Source organism: Rhinoraja longicauda, chromosome 26, assembly GCF_053455715.1.
Source record: "Rhinoraja longicauda isolate Sanriku21f chromosome 26, sRhiLon1.1, whole genome shotgun sequence".
NCBI classification, from domain to species: Eukaryota; Metazoa; Chordata; class Chondrichthyes; order Rajiformes; family Arhynchobatidae; genus Rhinoraja; species Rhinoraja longicauda.
The window spans coordinates 120,965-141,848 of NC_135978.1; the positions used below are offsets into that span (position 1 = coordinate 120,965).

At 42.4% G+C, this 20,884-nt stretch overlaps 1 protein-coding gene across 8 annotated transcripts in view; it reads left to right on the forward strand.

The window, feature by feature from the left end:
* synrg (synergin, gamma) overlaps positions 1-20,884 on the forward strand; it is a 135,904-nt gene that overhangs the window by 25,104 nt on the left and 89,916 nt on the right. For 4 of the 8 annotated variants that reach the window (XM_078422723.1, XM_078422724.1, XM_078422727.1 and 1 more), the window contains exons 6-12: positions 295-406; positions 5,383-5,652; positions 5,980-6,219; positions 12,860-12,937; positions 13,258-13,454; positions 15,158-15,388; positions 18,658-18,797. In XM_078422723.1, coding sequence (XP_078278849.1) covers positions 295-406; positions 5,383-5,652; positions 5,980-6,219; positions 12,860-12,937; positions 13,258-13,454; positions 15,158-15,388; positions 18,658-18,797 — 1,268 coding nt within the window. The remainder of the gene's footprint in view (positions 1-294; positions 407-5,382; positions 5,653-5,979; positions 6,220-12,859; positions 12,938-13,257; positions 13,455-15,157; positions 15,389-18,657; positions 18,798-20,884) is intronic. The other 4 variants (XM_078422729.1, XM_078422730.1, XM_078422731.1 and 1 more) reach the window with 2 other exon arrangements.

Genomic DNA, 20,884 nt, shown 5'->3' on the forward strand with positions numbered 1-20,884 from the left:
ACTCCTGCACCTATTGTCTATTGTCTATTGTCTATTGTCTATTGTCTATTGACCTGGGATGCATTGCCAGGGTTGGTGTTGGAAACAGATGAGATGGTGGTGTTTAAGAGGCTTTTTAATATTCATATTGAAGTTCATGGAATAGAGGGATATGGATTATGTACAGGCAGATGAAATTAGTTTAACTTGGCACCATGTCTGACACAAACATTATGGGCCAAAGGGCCAGTTTCTGTGCTGTACTATTCTATGTTCTATGTAATAAATCACCTGCTTCTCTCATTCTGGTTTCAGATGGGGGAAAAGAACAGAGATGATGCCTTGGAAGCCATTAAAGGAAACCTTGCTGGGTTCACAAGGGATGCAAAGATGCACCCAGGCCCTGCTCCACATTCCAGTAATCAAGGTCAGTGTGTCTGTAAATGAATGAAGCTTATTATTGTAGTGAATGACTATCACATTTCGAGGCTTATAATTTGACAAGAAGATGCTCTAGTCAATAATTGTGAAATCATGAGAAAAACTAAAATGATTTGAAATACTGCAGCCTTCCACCCTCGCTATTTACCATCCTGGAATATTCATCTCGTACTGAGTGAAAAACATTTTGCACAACTCAACAGTCCATCTGAATATAAGAAAATAACTGCAGATGCTGGTACAAATCGATTTATTCACAAAATGCTGGAGTAACTCAGCAGGTCAGGCAGCATCTCGGGAGAGAAGGAATGGGTGACGTTTTGGGTCAAGACCCTTCTTCAGACTGATGTCAGGGGGGCGGGACAAAGGAAGGATATAGGTGGAGACAGGAAGATTGAGGGAGATCTGGGAAGGAGGAGGGGAAGGGAGGGACAGAGGAGCTATCTGAAGTTGGAGAAGTCGACGTTCATACCACCGGGCTGCAAACTGCCCAGGCGAAATATGAGGTGCTGCTCCTCCAATTTCCGGCGGGCCTCACTATGACACTGGAGGAGGCCCATGACAGAGAGGTCAGACTGGGAATGGGAGGGGGAGTTAAAGTGCTGGGCTACCGGGAGATCAGTTTTGTTAATGCGGACCGAGCGCAGGTGTTCAGCGTAGCGATCGCCGAGCCTGCGCTTGGTTTCGCCGATATAAATAAGTTGACATCTAGAGCAGCGGATGCAATAGATGAGGTTGGAGGAGGTGCAGGTGAACCTCTGTCTCACCTGGAAAGACTGTTTGGGTCCTTTGATGGAGTTGAGGGGGGAGTTAAAGGGGCAGGTGTTGCATCTCGTGCGGTTGCAGGGGAAAGTGCCCGGGATTGGGGTGGTATGGGTAGGAAGGGACGAGTGGACCAGGGAGTTACGGAGGGAACGGTCTCTGCGGAACGCAGAGAGGGGAGGGGATGGGAAGATATGGCCAGTGGTGGGGTCCCGTTGTAGGTGACGGAAATGTTGGTGGATGATATGTTGGATCCGCTGGCTGGTGGGGTGGAAGGTGAGGACGAGGGGGATCCTGTCCTTGTTGCGAGTGGGGGGAGGGGGAGCAAGAGCGGAGCTGCGGGATGTGGAAGAGACCCTAGTGAGAGCCTCATCTATAATGGAGGAGGGGAAGCCCCGTTTTCTGAAGAACGGGGACATCTCGGAAGCCCTAGTGTGAAACACCTCATCCCGGGCGCAGATGCGGCGTAGATGGAGGAATTGGGAGTAGGGGATAGACTTTTTGCAGGGGACCGGGTGGGAAGAAGTGTAGTCCAGATAGCTGTGCGAGTCGGTGGGTTTGTAGTAAATGTCCGTCACTAGTCTGTCTCCTGTGATGGAGATGGTGAGGTCCAGAAACGGGAGGGAGATGTCAGAGATAGTCCAGGTATATTTAAGGGGAGATCTGCCTGATGCTGCCTGACCTGCTGAGTTACTCCAGCATTTTGTGAATACGTCCTGAATAAATGGTGGCGGTATTTTGTTTTTGTTTTGCCCTCCACCCCTTCATAAATCTGTTTGTTGATGCGTTAGATTGAGTGGGAATCTGCTTCCACCATGCCTCTAGATGCAGAATATTGCGTTTTCAATAGAAAATAAGCAGTAGGCAAATTCTTTGAATTGATTTTAAACTCTTCTTTGTATCCCATATATGCTAACACTGTTGCCTAGATACAAATATCTTTCTAAGTGGTACCCACAGCCTATTATTGGGAGGGACTAACCCTGAATTGATCCACGCCAACAGGCTACGACTTCTGTCAAAGAGAAGCTGTCTTCATGGCAGGATAGATGAATGTGGACTTGAACCTCAGGGTTCAGAGAGGTCCAGACTCAATAGACAATAGGTGCAGGAGGAGGCCATTCGGCCCTTCGAGCCAGCACCGCCATTCGATGTGATCATGGCTGATCATTCTCAATCAGTACCCCGTTCCTGCCTTCTCCCCATACCCCCTGACTCCGCTATCCTAAAGAGCTCTATCCAGCTCTCTCTTGAATGCATTCAGAGAATTGGCCTCCACTGCCTTCTTAATCCCTGGTTAAGTCTAAGCTGATTTGAAGACATCAGCAGCATTGACACCAAACCTTCTCAGTGAGAGCGGAAAAGAAAAACTTTTAATGATTTTGCTTTTGCATTTATTGAAGAAGTGAGGTTAGATGAGAGTAAGTGATTGAGGTGATTCATGGCCACTGCCTCTGTTCACCTGCTTCGGTTTAGGCACAGACAATACCCCATGATTGAGTATTCCAGCAGGAGCAAAAAGAGAAAACCTGTTGTGGAGAGGGAAATTTGTTGGAGAGCTGAAATTCGGCTTTAAACTGTAGAATTGCAGTGAAACCATCCCTTTCTTAGAAGCAGTGCATACAAATAACAGTGTTGCTATCACCTGTCAATGTACTGGCTTTCTTAAAATAACATTTTCCATCCAGTTTTACAATACTGAAAAATATCTGGTTTTAATATAAATTTGAAATACTATAGATACAAATCTCCTCTGATTCAAGTAATGTGACTTCTTAAGCTAAAGCAATAGTCTCAAAGAGTTTATAATTGTCACATGTACCAAGGTACTGTGTAAACCTTTGTTTTGCATGCTATCCAAACAGATACACCATACATAGATGCAATCAGTTCAAACTCGTTCAATAGATAAGAGCAAAAGGGAAGATACAGAGTGCAGAATATAATTATGGCTGGTGAAGTTGCTTATCGTACCAATGTCTTGTTCATTTGAAATTATTATTTACAATATGAGTTGAATTAATATATTGCTACATTGGATTAATTCTTAAATTTAATTGAATTGTATTTTATTTGACATGTTACACGATTATTAATAAATGTGAAAACCTAACATGCTACTTTATCATGCTGTGGCTTCATGTGATCTCTTCTATCAGCAAGACTGCATCTAACAGCATCCCTCTGAATTCCTTAATAAGGCACAGTGAATATTATTTGTTCTTTTTCAATGTATTAAGTATACTAACCAGTTTACGCAGACTCCATGGCTTCCTTGCAATCTTGCTTGTTCCGTTTGACTGGGAAAGGAGGAATCTTAGTAACTGTTGCAACTTGCTCTCTGTTGGCTGTTGTAAAATGAGAAGTATGTCATTCGAGAATAGGCAGTGATATTTTCTTATATTTAACCAGCTTTGGGGAAAAGAATGAGAAAACTGAAAAAAGGTTCTCATTTTTGGGTTTGTCATTATCTTTCTTACATGATTTTTTATTCATACAGGATTTAAGTGTTACTTGTTAAGGTCATGTTAATGGCCTTCAACAAAAGACATCTTAGAGGAAGGAACATTGGTGGGGTCATATATAAGCCTGACTGGGTAAGATTGGCAGGTTAACCTCTGATATTGATGAACCACTTCGATTTTGCAATCATTGGCAGGTTCAGGATCATCATTACTGACACTAACTTTTTTTAAACTCTAGAATTTATTTAATTATCTAAATTTAAATGCTCGAATTGTTCTTGTGGGATATGAACTCACTTCTCGAGGCTAATCAAGATCTCTGGTGTGCAATGACTTAACCACCACACTGCTCTGCGGTCATATTATAATAAGAAGATTGTTAGGCTAAATGATTACTTTCATTTCAGTAATCATACTCGTGTCATTTACATATAGCAAATTACTTTTAAATGATATTCAGATAAAGCAGATCTTTTATTAGGAATCATTTTAAATAAGCTGGTGGTCATGTTGTTAATTAGCAGCATTCTGTCTTCTACAGAATTAATGTATCAAATATGCACCTAATTAATTAGTTCTAAAATGTTGACTGACAACAGAGAAATTAGTGGTTTTGTATTTGCAATAAAAAGTAGATAATTTGAAACAATGCAAATAATTGTTGCTCAACCCATCCACAGAAAATGATGTCCAGGCAACAATTTGATGTCATAATCTCAAATCTTCAGCTTTCTCTCACCATGCTCTTTGTTGCTGCTTTTAGTACAATGGAAAGAAGTAATTGTTTGTAAAATCTATTTGGTACTTGGCCAATTTACAGGGCTTACACTGCTAATTCAGTTATTACTAGCCTTTTCTTACACCATGTAATGAAACATGTTTGATAACTGTTTTAGTCAACATAAACCCAGTAAATGAAAAGCAATGCTTTAATGCATTATGAAGTGTCTAGGAATGGAACCATAGAATTACTTATTTATCAGGAATCCTTTATTAATCCCCAAAATGCTGGCTGTTGGAAGTGTGGAGCTGGAAATGGAAGATGTCTGCAAGATTACATGGCTGTCACTGCAAGCTTCATTGTTCTCTTCCTCAGCACCAGGGGCTGTATTGTCTTTAAGCATTGCATTGTCTTTAAGCATTGTCTTTAAGCATTGTCTTTAAGCATTGCATTGTCTTTAAGCACTGTCTTTACGCACTGCAAGCTTCATTGTTCTCTTCCTCAGCACCAGGGGCTGTGTTGTCTTTAAGCATTGAGCTCAGCTTTTGGTGCAACTTTGTTTTCTGCTTTGGAAATGTACTTGTAGACTATGGCATTTTCCTACTAAATAGCTGTCTACATCAGCAATGTTTCTGCTGGTTTCTACGCTTTATTTTTACTAATCTTTCTGGTGGTTCAGACACTTATCAATTTTCCTTCATGCAGAACACATAAAGGGTTCATTTCTGAGAGATAGAGAGTTGCTTGTAGACACAAAATGCTGGAGCAACTCAGGGGATCAGGCAGCATCTCTGGAGAGAAGGAATGGGTGACGTATCGGGTCGAGACCCTTCTTCAGGGAGTTGCTTGTATGTTCTGAAAAGGCTTTTGTAGTTTGAGCTTCACTGTCATGTTCTTAGAAATAGACTAACAGTGATTTATTCAGAGACATAATATTAATCAGCCTATATGTACTTGTATTTTCTTATTTTAGTTTAATTTGTGTTGCCTTATTTTGATTTATCCATTTTACAGATACTCCCCAGTCATCCCTATCAACTGCCCCTACTTCCCAATCCCCTGCTTTTTCTGATGATGAAGAATTCAGTGACTTTGTTCAAGGGCCTGATTCTGCCGCTCCTGCGGCTCCCACCAGTTTCCAGCAGTTCCAACCCTTCTGCCCCACGTTGGAGTCTGGGCTGCAGTCTGAGCTGGCTGCAGCTCCGGCCCAACATGGTAGCTCACACCATCCCAAAGCTTCTACTGCATTGTATGCCACAGCAGGGCATTCAGCAAAAAGCCAAGGTAACAAGTACTGAACTTATTTTAAATTGTTCATTTTAAAAAAAATACTCAAATCAAAAAAAATTATGAGAAGGAAATGATTATATTGAAATTGTATGATTGCAAAGTATTATACTTTTATTACATTAATTTATTTTTTCAACATAAAAACATAACCATGATGAATTATTTTAGATTTTTGATCCTTTGTTTCAAAGGAGAATGTTTGATTGCTACAACATCTTTATGAACTCAGGCTTAATATTTAAGTCTAAAAGTTCATTGTAACTAACTTAAAATTCACTAAACTAAGCTGGGAAACACGTGTTCCACCTCCTGTTTGTTTAGGCCTTTCATTAGAAGAGAAAATGTTTGCTTCCTGTGATTTCAGCATGCCCAAACAGGCACACATTAAATTTAACAAGTCTGAGCCTATGGCCCACTTTGGGTCTAAAGCCTCAGTCTCAACTCAGTTTCAGCCCAGTGCCAAGGCCCGTAACTGGGGCATCCAGTCTGAAAGTCTCAGTGGTGTCTTCACAGCAGACATGCCAAAGGAACCCGAGCCAGAGTCACCTGCCAAAGAGAGTGGTGAGCAAACTTTTTTTTCCAATCACTAATAACCAGGCTTCCGCAAAGTCAGCGCAATTATATCTCTTTTTAATTTTAGTTATAATTTGATAACCTTTTAATAATTACTTCTCATCGCATATTGTCTCTTTGATCTGTCATAATTTATTTGACTGAATGACAGGTTTTGCACCTCGCCTATTGTAACATTTATTGAACTTTATTTAAAGACTGCTGCTATGCTGGTTTAAGTGAAAACAAGTTCCCCTGCTATAACACAGTTGATCAATACAGTTGTAAGAATTCTGAGCATGTTACGCATTGTACTTCAAGTTCAATCTTTGCGTGTAATTAAGCAAGTCAGAAATATAAAACATTTCTCTTGTGGTGATGACTTTGAGGACCTTAAAGTAATCATAAGGATAATAATTAACCTTCTACTTTGACCATTTACGTGGAACCTTCTTGACTGAATTTGTTGAAATGTTGATATTGAAATGCTGGACTCTAGTGAAAAATGCCACCAACATTTTTCATTGTTAAAAATTCTTGATATTAAAATATATGATTATATCAAAGATTGTAATTTTATTTTCTGTGGTTATGTTAATATTCTTTGGCTCAAATCTTGAAATACTTGGAGAAAAAGATGAATAATTTTGCATGTTCTCTAGACATGCTGCCTGACCTGCTGAGTTTCTCCAGCAACTTGTCTTTTTTCGTAAACCAGCATTTGCAGTTCCTTGTGTCTCTCTGAATATTTTTGCAGATGTTTTAAGATAGTTCCATGCCTCATGGAGGCTTGAAAATCTTTAGTGTGGGATTTGTAATCGTAGCGGAGTCATACAGCATGAAAACAGGCCCTTCGGCTGAACTTCCCCATGCTAGTCAGTATGCTCCATCTGTCTGCGTTTGGCCATATCTCTAAACCTATCCTATCCATGTCTAAATGTTTCATAAATGTGGTGAAAATACTTGGCTCAACTACTTTCAGCTCTTTCCATATACCCATCACCCTTCGTGTAAAAAGCTGTCTCCAGGGTTCCTATTAAATGTTTCACCCCCTCATCTTAAATCTATGTCCTCTGGTTCTCGATTCCCCTATTTTGGGTAAAGGACTCTGCATTTACCTTATCTGTTCCACTCATGATTTTGTATACCTCTACAAGATCACTCCTCATCCTCTTGCACTTCAAGGAATAAAGTCCGAGCATGCTCAACCTCTCCCTGGGGCTCAGGCACTTGAGTCCTAGCAACATCCTCGTAAATCTTTTCTCTACCTTTTCTAGCTTAACAACAACTTTTCTATAACAAGGTGACCAAATCTAAACACACCAAAAACTGTAATTGACCACCCAACCTCTTTTCTCTAACTAATGTGCCGAAAGCCTTCTTGACCATCCTGTCTACTTGTCATACGGTCATAAGGAATAGAAGTAGATTTAGGCCATTCGGCCCATCAAGTCTACTCCACCAGTCAATCATGGCTGCTCTATCTCTCCGTCCTAACCCCATTCTCCTGCTTTCTCCCCATTACCATGCTACTTTCAAGGAATTATATACCTGCACTTGTAAATCCCTCTGCTCTACAATACTCCCGAGCCCTGCCATTCAGTGTATAGATCCGGCCCTGATTTGACTTCCCAAAATGCAACACTTCTCACTTCTCTGTATTAAACTCTATTAACCATTCCTCAACCCACCTGCCCAACGATCAAGAAACTGCTGTAACTTTTGACAATCATTTTGCCACCCATTTTACACTGCCACCCATTTTAGTGTCATCTGTAAACATACTAATTCTGCTTCGTACGTTCTCATCCAAATCATTGATATAGATGACAAACAGCAATGGGCCCAGCACCGAACCCTGTGGTACACCACTAGTCACGTGCCTCCATTCTGAAAAACAACCTTCCACCATCACCCTAGTTCTAGCCTGTTCAACCAATCCAGCAGCACAGGTCCTCAAGTCCTGGCAACATTCTTGTACTTCCTCTGCACTTTTTCCAGCTTGACAACATCTTTCCTATAACATGGAGGATAGCAAATGTTATCCCACTTTTTAAGAAAGGAGGGAGAGAGAAAACGGGTAATTATAGACCAGTTAGTCTGACATCAGTGGTGGGGAAGATGCTGGAGTCAATTATAAAAGACGAAATTGCTGAGCATTTGGATAGCAGTAACGGGATCATTCCGAGTCAGCATGGATTTACGAAGGGGAAATCATGCTTGACAAATCTACTGGAATTTTTTGAGGATGTAACTAGGAAAATTGACAAGGGAGAGTCAGTGGATGTGGTGTACCTCGACTTTCAGAAAGCCTTCGACAAGGTCCCACATAGGAGATTAGTGGGCAAAATTAGGGCACATGGTATTGGGGGTAGGGTACTGACATGGATAGAAAATTGGTTGACAGACAGAAAGCAAAGAGTGGGGATAAATGGGTCCCTTTCGGAATGGCAGGCAGTGACCAGTGGGGTACCGCAAGGTTCGGTGCTGGGACCCCAGCTATTTACCATATACATTAATGACTTGGACGAAGGGATTAAAAGTACCATTAGCAAATTTGCAGATGATACTAAGTTGGGGGGTAGTGTGAATTGTGAGGAAGATGCAATAAGGCTGCAGGGTGACTTGGACAGGTTGTGTGAGTGGGCGGATACATGGCAGATGCAGTTTAATGTAGATAAGTGTGAGGTTATTCACTTTGGAAGTAAGAATAGAAAGGCAGATTATTCTCTGAATGGTGTCAAGTTAGGAGGAGGGGGAGTTCAACGAGATCTGGGTGTCCTAGTGCATCAGTCAATGAAAGGAAGCATGCAGGTTCAGCAGGCAGTGAAGAAAGCCAATGGAATGTTGGCCTTCGTAACAAGAGGAGTTGAGTATAGGAGCAAAGAGGTCCTTCTACAGTTGTACCGGGCCCTGGTGAGACCGCACCTGGAGTACTGTGTGCAGTTTTGGTCTCCAAATTTGAGGAAGGATATTCTTGCTATGGAGGGCGTGCAGCGTAGGTTCACTAGGTTAATTCCCGGAATGGCGGGACTGTCGTATGTTGAAAGGCTGGAGCGATTGGGCTTGTATACACTGGAATTTAGAAGGATGAGGGGGGATCTTATTGAAACATATAAGATAATTAGGGGATTGGACACATTAGAGGCAGATAACATGTTCCCAATGTTGGGGGAGTCCAGAACAAGGGGCCACAGTTTGAGAATAAGGGGTAGGCCATTTAGAACGGAGATGAGGAAGAACTTTTTCAGTCAGAGGGTGGTGAAGGTGTGGAATTCTCTGCCTCAGAAGGCAGTGGAGGCCAGTTCGTTGGATGCTTTCAAGAGAGAGCTGGATAGAGCTCTTAAGGATAGCGGAGTGAGGGGGTATGGGGAGAAGGCAGGAACGGGGTACTGATTGAGAGTGATCAGCCATGATCGCATTGAATGGCGGTGCTGGCTCGAAGGGCTGAATGGCCTACTCCTGCACCTATTGTCTATTGTCTATTGTCTATGGTGACCAAAATGGAATACATATTGTAAATGTGGCCTCATCAATGTCTAATATAACTGTAATATGACCCTCCAACGTCTACACTCAATATGTGTAGGAAGGAACTGCAGATGTTGGTTTAAACTCAGCGGGGCAGGCAGCATCTCTGGAGAGAAGAAATGGGTGACGTGTCGGGTCGAGACCCTTCAGACTAGTTAGAGATAAGGGAAACAGATATAGACCATGTATTCAATGTATACTCAATACTCTGACTGATGATGGCCAAAGTGCCAAAAGCCTTTTTGACCTCCCTATCTATCAGCAATGGCACTTTCAAGGAACTAAGTTACAGGCACACCTGGATCTCTCTGCTCTGCAGCCCACCTGCCCAACTGACAAAGATCCTGTTACAATTTTTGACAACCATCTTCAACAGACCATAGACAATAGGTGCAGGAGTAGACCATTCGGCCCTTCGAGCCAGCACCACCATTTAATGTGTAGAAAAATAACTGCAGATGCTGGTACAAATCGATGGTATCACAAAATGCTGGAGTAACTCAGCGGGTCAGGCAGCATCTCTGGAGAAAAGGAATGGGTGACATTTCAGGTCGAGACCCTTCTTCAGACTGATGAGGGGTCTCGACCCGAAACGTCACCCATTCCTTCTCTCCAGAGATGCTTCCTGACCCGCTGTGTTACTCCAGCATTTTGTGATACCTGCCATTCAATGTGATAATGGCTGATCATCCACAATCAGTACCTCGTTCCTGCCCTCTCCCCATACCCCCTGACACCGCTATCATTTAGAGCTCTATCTAACTCTCTTGAAAGCATCCAGATAATGTCCTTCCTCAAATTTGGAGACCAAAACCGCACACAATACTCCAGGTGTGGTCTCACTAGGGCCCTGTACAACTGCAGAAGGACCTCTTTGCTTCTATACTCAACTCCGTCACTATCTGCAATACCACCCATGAAGCCAATTTTCTATCCATTCAGCTAACTCTCCTTGGATCCCATGTGCGCTAACCTTCTAGAGCAGCCTATCATACAGAACCTTGTCAAATGCCTTGCTGAAATGCATATGTGCAACATCTACATCTAGCCTCATCTACATTTTTGGTCACTTCTTCAAAAAACTCAATCAGATTCTTGAGATATGACCTCCCAGGTACAAAACCATACTGACTATCCCTAATCAGCCCATGCCCATCTAGGTGCATGTATATCTTATTCCTCAGAATACTCTCTTGCGACCTACTGACCACAGATGCTAGACTCAATGGCCTGTATTTTCCTGGCTTTTCCCTGGAGCCCTTGAATAGAGGCACAACATTTGCCACCCTCCAGTCTTCTGCAACCTACCTCACCAGTGTTTAATGACGACTCGTAAATCTCAACCAGGGCGCCTGCAATTTCCTCTCTAGCTTCCCAGTGTACTAGGATATATCTGATTATGCCTGGGAGATTTGTCTACATTCTGTCAGGACCTTCAGCACCTCTTCGACCGTAATATTGACTGCTCTCAAGACACTTCCATTGACTGACCCAAGTTCCCCAGTCCCCGTATCTTTCTCCACAGTAAAAAACAGAGAAGAAATACTTGTTAAGGACCTTGCCCATCTCCAGTGGCTCCATGCAGAGTTAACCACTTTGATTGCTGAGGGGGTCCCACTCTCTGGTACCCTTCTTTCCCTCTATATACATTAAATCTCAATGTTAATGCTATCTTCTGCCATTCCCTTTCCTATTCCCTTTTTGCCCTCCTTATTTAATTTTCTAGCTTGCTCCTTAGTTTCTGAACTCCTCCAGAGATACACTTGACCTCAGCTGCTTATACCTGCCCCTGCCTCCTTCTTACTCTTGACCAGAGCCTCTACTTCCCGAGTCATCCATGCTTCCTTACACTTATCTGCTTTGCCCATCACTCTAACTGGAATGTGCATGTTCTTGACTCTTGTCAGCACACTTTTAAAAACAACCCATTTTCCTGACGTTCCTTTTCCTTCAAACAACCTACTGCAGTCAACCTAAGTGAGTTCTTGGCTGATAGCCTCTAAGTTGGCCTTGCTGCAATTTAGAATTTTAAATTGTGGGCTTCCTGTGTCTCTCTCCATGACTATCTTAAACCTAATAGAACAATGGTCGCTGATCCCAAAAGGCTCATCCACGAACGCTTCATCCACTTGCCTCTCCCAGTTTCCCAAGACTAGATCAAGCATAGCCCACTCCCGTGTGGGGCCCTTTACATATTGCCAGAGTAAACTCTCCTGAACTCTCCTGAACACAAATTCCAGGTAACTTTGTTAAATCATGGCCTACCGATTACTAAGCCATCATGTTTTGTTGATTTGGAATTTCTTTGTGATGAAAACCAGATTATGAACTAAAATAAACCTGATATGTTATCAGCAATGTATACGAGAAAATGTGTATGCAGATTGTAATCCAGCAATACAGTACTGCTTATTATATGTTCAAGTATAAGCAGTGTCCTTTCATGGGACTCCATAGTGACTTTAACAGCTGCAATTGTGTGTTGTCATCTTGCCACATTGGGTTGCAACACCACAATGTGAATATATATGATTATTGTAGTACTTTGGAGGAGGACTGGGAGGAGGTTAGATAGTTACCCAAAAGGAGAGGGAATTGTGCAGTCTATTGTGCCGCCAGATGGCCCGTTCAGGAGGAGTCTTCAGAACAGTCTAGTTTGCACACGGTTCATGTGTATCAGAAAATCCAAATGAAAAGTGTGGAGAGGTGAACATGGGGCTGGTATCCATTGCAAAACAGATAAAAGCCAGTTGCAAAAAGTGATAGAATCTCTTGGAAAAATGGTGACTCTTGGTTCTGTATTTAACTCCTGACACTTTCAATTTATCAGGTTTATCAATTTATTGGTTTATTAACCAATGGGAGAAGTATCTGATAAATCAAACGTGTTCCTGGGATTGAATGACAATAAAGAACTCAGTTAAATACCCAATTTTTTTTCTTTGATTAACATTTTACTGATCATTTTGGATGTTTTACAGAAATCCTAAACTGGAATTCAGCATATTATGAAACAATGTCACATTGCAACTTAGATAACATATTTCTGGAATAAGTCCTGCACCAGGCTAGCCATTTTATTTCACTTAGTAATTGGTCATTTACTTTATTTCCTTAGGTGTAGGTGTGTACCCTCCACAGGATACGCTTCAACCTATGCTGCCTCCATGGCTGTTTAATGACAACCTTGTCCCAGGTACAGTGGATTTTGTTCAAACCTCCAGCTGAATGTGATTCATGGGCTTGTTTTCACATGGTGCTCCCATGTATTTTCATTCATTTTTCAGGGTATTGTCCTCACTGGCAAGGCCACCATTTAGTGCCCATCTCTAATTGCCCTTTGGATGGTGGTGATGGCATATAACCTCACAGATGTTGGGCAGGGGATTTGAGACCCTACTGATGTTTATTATGTATTTAAACAATTCAATTTTAGGAAATACAAGCAAGATAATTATAATTTAACTCTGCTAACTTTTCATTTCTGTAAATTCTACCTAAATAATATTCCAACAGAACTCTACAGGAAAGTTCTTGAAGTCACTCTCTCTCCTGTGGGTATTGATACAGCAAAACTTTATCCAATTCTTCTCTCATCGGGATTACCCAGAGAGATGCTGGGCCAGATATGGGCTTTTGCTAATCGCGCAACTCCTGGCAAATTAACGAAAGAGGAACTTTATACAGTATTGGCTATGGTAGCCATGTCACAGGTATTGTAACATTGCCAATTTTCCATAATAAAATTATTTGCCTTCAGTGATCCGGATCATTTTGTAATTTTCAAATTACTACTTTTTGTTACAGAATGTATGGATGTAAATAGGAGTAAATGATTTGTGTTGTATGTCGACAGATAATTTGGTCTACAAATCTACAATAAGATATTAAATATTTGGAAAGGATAGATCTATTAATGTGATTCAGGAGTACAAAAGAATCCTAAGTATCTCATAACTGATCATCAGCATGTTTTCAAAGTATAATTGAGATTGAATAGGCGTAGACTCTTTTTTAAATGGGAAGAGATTCAGAAATTGGAGTTGCAAAGGGACTTGATGGTGTTGGTGCGGGATTCCCAAAGGGTTAATTCGCAGGTTGAGTTGGTAGTAAGGAAACAAATGCATGTTAGCGTTCATTTTGAGAGGACTACAACATATAATCAAGGATGTAATGTTGAGGGTTTATAAGGCGAAGGTCAGACCATATTAGGAATATTGGGAGCAGTTTTGGGCCGCATATCTGAGGAAACGATTTAGACCTTAGAGATACCGCAAGTAAACAGGCCCTTCGGCCCACTGAGTCCACGCTGACCAACGATTATCCCCGTACACTAGCACTATCCTACACACTAGGGACAATTTTCAATTTTAACCAAAGCCAATTAACCTACAAACCTTTACACATTTGGAATGTGTGAAGAAACCAGAGCACAGCATACAGCACCCATAGTCCGGATCGAACCCAGGTCTCGCACTGTGAGGCAGCAACTCTACCACTACACCACTGTGTTGCCCCTGCTGTGCTGGCATTGGAGAGGGTCCAGAGGAGGTTTACGAGAATGATTCCGTGGATGATTGGGTTAACGTATGAGGACCATTTGTTGGCTCTGGGCATGCATTTGCTTAGAAGGATTAAGAGGGATCTTATTGAAACCTACTGAATAATCAAAGGCCTGCATAGGGTAGAAGTGGAGAGGATATTTCCAGTACAGGGAGTCTATGACCAGGGGAGTAGCCTCATAATAAAAGGACAAACCTTTGGAAAGGAAATGAGGAGAAATTTCTTTAGCTTGAGGATAGTGAATCTTTGGAATTTATTGCTACAGAGGGCAGTGGAGGCCACATCTAAGGGTATTTTTAAAACAGTGATTGACAGGTTCTTGATTAGTCAGGGTGTCAAGGGTTATGTGTACTAGGCAGTGGAATGGGGTTTAGAGGGAAAAATAGATTAGCCATGATCGATTTGCAGAGCAGACACAATGGGCCGAATAGCCTAATTCTGCTCCTGTGTCTTATGAAATATGAATTTCATTTAATGCATCTATAATGAAGCTAATGGGTTCTCCCCCCTATCTACTCCCAAAGCATTTGCAATCCCAACTTTTCATGGTGTTTAAACTGTATCAATAACATTTAAAATACCCTATAAAATAACTGTTTTCTTTTAAAATATCTCATTACAATGCCGACAATCACTGTCAGTAGCCTCACATTTGACTGACAAAGTAAGTACAAACAGTGGTTTGTCAAATTGGTGGGCCCTTAGGTTTGGCAAATATTGTTTTCAATAGGCAAGTGAATGTATTGGAAATTTGTTATTTCTGGGCAGCTAACATATACATTGGATGATATCTGTATAATTGGTCAATGTGATTTGGTTCTAAATTATACTAGTCAGTGTTTTTTTGTTTTAGAGGGGCATTCCTGCATTGAATCTTGAAAATCTCAACCAGTTTTCATCGGCTCCTCTTCCTACGCTAAATGCAATGGCAATGACTTCAGTTCCACAGCAACCCATGCATTCCATGGCATCCAGTCCAAGTGCAAGTCTGTCCGTTCAAGCTGGAATGGATCTTCCCACGCCACTGGGTGGTAGCACCGTCCCAGTTTCCAGTAGCTTTCTGGCATCATTTCCTGCCAGTCAGGTAACAGTATTATTGAAGCAACAAGTGCATGATATTCCACAAATTATTAACCAGATCGCACGGTGCTTCTGCGATTGAGAGCTGGATGTGGAAGTAAAATAGCGCTGAGTTTATCGACCGCCACCTTCTAGTATCACAGCGCTGTTTATCGACCGCCACCTTCTAGTATCATAGCATTAACACCAAGAAAATGTACTCTATGTCTGCATGCTGTATTCTCATTCATGAAACAATTACTTCTATCGGGCATTGCGCCAAAAATATCCAATAACAGGAATAAAGTGTTAATATCTTTTAAAGAGTATAATCAGTTGGCTGATTTGAAAATAAATTTACAGAGGTAATCTACAAAAATAGAAAAAGGATGATAAACATGCATTCCTTTAATGATCAAAGATAAAGTTGTAATGAGAGACACCATTCAGCTATTGCCTGAGTGAGTGATGATTCTCCCTCCAAAGCGCTGGGTGATTATATAATTACCTCCTGCATTATTTGTAAACTGCTTCTGTGCAAAGTAGAGCACTGATAGCGCTCAGAGAGCTGGTTGGTAATTGCAGGTGAGCATTCCCTAATCCAATTCCCACTCAGTGTTTTTTCTCATCAACATGTTGGAAGTCCTCTCTTCTTAGCTTTGACCCTCTGTTGGAATTAATTCTTCAAGCACCATCAACCATCCAGAACCTAGATCAAGTCTATTCAGCCTCTCCCTTTGGCTAATACCCCCTAATCTAGTATATCCCTAATACCCTCCTCTATCTATTCCTCTTTTCATCTTATAGATCTCTATAAGATCACCCCTCAGCCTTTTGTGCTCCAAGGAGTAAAATTCTGCTTGTCTTACCGCTCCCTAAAGCTCAGGGCCTCAAGTCCTGGTAACATTCTCATAAATTTTCTCCACTAAACTCTTACCACCACAACAACATCTTTCCTGTAGCAGGGTGACCAAAACTGAATATAATACTCCAAATGCGGTCTCACCAATATCTTATACAACAGTAACATAACATCCCAACCTCTATACTCAATACCCTCACTAATGAAGGCCACTGTCCTGGAGATTATCTAGGGAATTATAGGCCAGTGAGCCTCAAGTCAGTGGTGAGAAATTAATTGGGGAGTCCTCATTCTTTGGGATAGGATTTACTTCCATTTGGGTTATTTAGGGACAGTCAGTATGGCTTTGTACACAGCAGGACACGTCTTACTTGCACGGTGGCACAGAGGTAGAGTTGCTGCCTTACAGTTCTTACAGCTCCAGCGACCTGAGTTCGATCCTGGCCACGGGTACTTGTCTCAATGGAGCTTGTACGTTCTCCACATGTCCTGCGTGGGTTTTCCCCGAGAACTTCAGTTTCTTCCCACACACCAAAGACGTACAGGTTTGTAGGTTAATTGGCTTGGTATAAATGTAAAGAAATGGCCCTAGTGTAGGATAGTGTTAATGTGTGGGGGTCGGTGGGCCGAAGGGCCTGTTTCCACGCTGTATCTAAACTAAACCCAATCGAGTTTTTTGATGAGGCGATGAAGGGGATTGATGAAGGTAAGGTGGTGGATGTTGTTTACATGGATTTTAGTAAAACATTTGATGAGGTCCCTCATGGTAGGCTGATCCAGAAGATAAACATACATGGCATTAGCAGTGATTTAGTTTTATGGATTCAGAATTAATTTACTGATAGAAGGGAAAGGCTTGTGGTGGAAGGTCAATATTCATGCTGGAGATCTGTGACCAGTGGAGTTCCAGAGGGATCTGTGTTGGGACCTCTGCTGTTATATAATTAATGACTGATATATAAATGTCGACAAGTTAGTAAGTTTTCAGATTTTTCCAAGAACGTTAGGGTCACAGACTGCGAGGAAGGGTGTCAAGGTATACAGCGCGATACAGATCAGAAATTGGTGAAATGGCAAATGGAGTTTAATCTGAGCAAGTGTGAGGTTTGCACTTTGGAAGATTGATTGTAAGGAGAAAATATGCAATTAATGACAAAACCCTTAACAGCATTGATGTACACAGGGTTCTTAGGATCGGCAATAGGCCGATGTCAGCAAGGTTTTGTGAAAGGGAGATCTTGTCCAACGAACTTGTTGGAATTCTTTCATGAAGTAAATAGCAGGATAGATAAAGTAGAGTCAGTGGATGTTGTTTACCTAGATTTTCAGAAGGCCTTTGATAAGGTGCGAACGTGAGGCTGCTAATGAAGATGAGAGCCCATAGTATCAGAGGAAAGATACTAGCATGGATAGCAGGTTATCTGGATGGCAGAAGGCACAGTGTCGTAATAAAGGGGGCTTTTTCTCGTTGGATGCCAGTGACTAGCGGAGTTCTGCAGGGGCCGGCGCTGGGGCTGCTACTCTTCACGTGGCATATCAATACGTGCCGATGATACGAAGATAGGTGGAGGGACTCTGCAGAAGGATTGGACAGGTTGGGAGAGTGGCCAAAAAAGTGGCAGATGGAATACATTGTAGCAAATTGTCAGCTCATGCATTTTGGTAGAAGGAATAAAGGGGAAGACTATTTTATAAATGGGGGGTAATTCAGAAATCGAAGGTGCAAAGGGACTTGTGAGTGCAGGATTACCATAATGTTAATTTGCAAGTCGAATCGGTCATAAGGAAGGCAAATGCAATGACAGCATTTATTTTCAGAGGACTAGAATAGCAAAACAGGGATGTAATGCTGAAGCTTTATGGCATTTTTCCAACCGCATTTGGAGTATTGTGAGCGGTTTTGGCCCCCATATCTGAGGAAGGATGTGCTGGCGTTGGAGATGTTCCAGAGGAGGTTTACGAGAATGATGGGCCAAATAGCCTAATTCTACTCCTATTCCTTATGTCCTTATGTACCCTTCCTTTTATCTGTGTCCCCCTCTCCTCTGATGTTAATGTTTCAAGCTGAAAACCTTTTGTTAGAAGATCAAAAAAAGGAGATAGAATTTGTGGGCTTCGCCTTTCTTGAGTCATCAGTCCTGGCTGTTTGTTCTGTACCTTTTCAAACCTCTAGTCTCCCTCTGCCCTGGTTCTCAGTCTGAAGAAGGGTCTCAACCCGAAACATCACCCTTTCCTTCACTCCAGAGATGCTGCCTGTCCCGCTGAGTTATTCCAGCTTTTTGTGTCTATTTTTGGTGTAAACCAGCATCTGCAGTTCCCTCCGGCAAATAAAGATGTGTTGAATAAATATGCGATATAATATATTAGCAGTAACTAAATAATATTGTTAAGATTAAATATAATCAGAAGATCAAAACCTTTCTTTTACCTAGGCTGTTAAATCTGATGATGATGACTTCCAAGATTTTCAGGAGGCTCCTAAACCCAATGCAGCTGATGATTCAGTCAAGGGATTCAAGAGTGAAGCCTCTGGAACTTTATCGAAACCACCAAGCTCACAAACTGCAGTCAGGTTTGAATTATTGTTATGCACATCCTACACTCATTTACTTTGAACTTTTCCTTCTTTAAAAGTATGGCAGCAGTCTTGTTGGAATCCTATTTTTAGACATCTTAACCTATTGGTAAAATTGCGAGCCTTAGAGAGCAATGTTTTCTAATATAACATTCATTCTCAAATTGAATGTCGTGCCCTCTTGCATTTGGACAGCTAATAATGTGGACTGGAATTAAGACTTGCATATTACGGATTTGAGCCAACTGATTTCAGAATTAATAATAATAATAATAATGCATTACATTTATATAGCGCTTTTCATATACTCAAAGACGCTTTACAGGGATTTAGAGAACATAGGGAAGTGAATAAATAGATAAATAAGTAAACGAACAGAGAAAGGAGACAGAAGGTGAGGTGACCTTCAGTGGTTGAAGGCAGTACTGAACAGGTGAGACTTCAGTGATGTTTTGAATGTGGTGAGTGTGGAGGAGTCTCTGACGGTTTGGGGTAGTGAGTTCCATAGGGTGGGAGCAGCGATGGAGAAAGCCCTGTCCCCCCAGGATCTGAGTTTGGTCCGGATGTGGGGGGATAGGAGATTGGCAGCAGCAGAGCGGAGGGTGCAGGTGGGAGTGTGCCTGTGGAGGAGGTCGGTCAGGTAGGATGGGGCCAGGTTATGGAGGGCTTTGTAGGTCACGAGGACGATTTTGTACTGGATTCTCTGGGGGATGGGGAGCCAGTGGAGTTTGTAAAGGACGGGGGTGATATGGTCACGGATCGGGGTGTGGGTGAGTAGACGGGCAGCGGAGTTTTGAATGTATTGAAGTTTACTGATGATTTTTGAGGGTGCGCCATAGAGGAGGCTGTTGCAGTAGTCCAGACGGGAGGTGATGAAGGCGTGGATGAGGGTTTCTGCAGCTGTGGAGGAGAGGGATGGACGGAGACGGGCAATGTTTTTGAGGTGGAAGAAGGCTGTCTTTGTGATGTCGAAGGAGAGGGTTTGATCAAAGATGATTCCAAGATTCCGGATGTGAGGGGAGGTGGATACTGGGAGACCATCAATATTGAGGATGAAGTTTTGGGTGGATTTGGTGAGCGTTTTTGGACCAATGATGATGATTTCAGATTTGTTGCAGTTGAGTTTGAGGAAATTTGATTGAAGCCAAGATTTTATTTCAGTGATGCAGTTTGTCAGTGTAGAGTGTGTGGTGGTGGAGATTGACTTGGTGGAGATGAGGAGCTGGATATCATCGGCGAAGCAGTGGAAGTTGAGACCATGACGGCGGATTAATTGACCAAGGGGGAACAGGTAGAGGATGAAGAGGAGGGGGCCAAGGACTGAGCCTTGGGGGACACCTTGGGGGAGGGGAGCGGTGGGGGATTTACAGTTGTTAATGGAGATGAACTGGTGCCTGTCAGAGAGGTAAGATTTGAACCAGGATAGGGCTGTGCCGGTGATGTTAAAGGAGGTTTCAAGTCGGGTGAGGAGAATGGAGTGATTTATGGTGTCAAAGGCGGCGCTGAGGTCAAGTAGGATGAGGATGTTGAGGTTGCCAGCGTCGGAGGAGAGGAAAAGGTTGTTTGTGATTTTGAGGAGCGCAGTTTCAGTACAGTGGTTGGAGCGGAATCCGGATTGGAAAGTTTCATACAGGTTATTGGTAGAGAGGTGGTATTTGAGTTGGGAAGCTACAGCACATTCCAAAACTTTGGACAGAAAGGGTAGGTTGGAGATTGGTCTGAAGTTGTTTGGGGTGTCAGGGTTGAGACCAGGTTTTTTCAGAATGGGGGTGACAGCAGCGATTTTGAGGGATGGCGGGACGATGCCAGTGGACAGGGAGGAGTTTATTGTTGCAGTGATAAGTGGAGAGAGAGCAGGAAGGCAGGCCTTGACAAAGCTGGAGGGGATGGGGTCCAGAGAGCAGGTGGCAGTTTTTATTCCTGTGAAGAGGTCAGAGAGGTCGGTGGGGGAGACTGGGGAGAACTGAGGCAGGGGTTGACAGGATAAGGGGGGGCAGGTGGTTTGAGGGGGAGCAGGTGCGTTGGTGGTTAAGGTGCTGTAGATGCTGTCTATTTTGCTTTGGAAGAATGAAAAGGAATAGGTA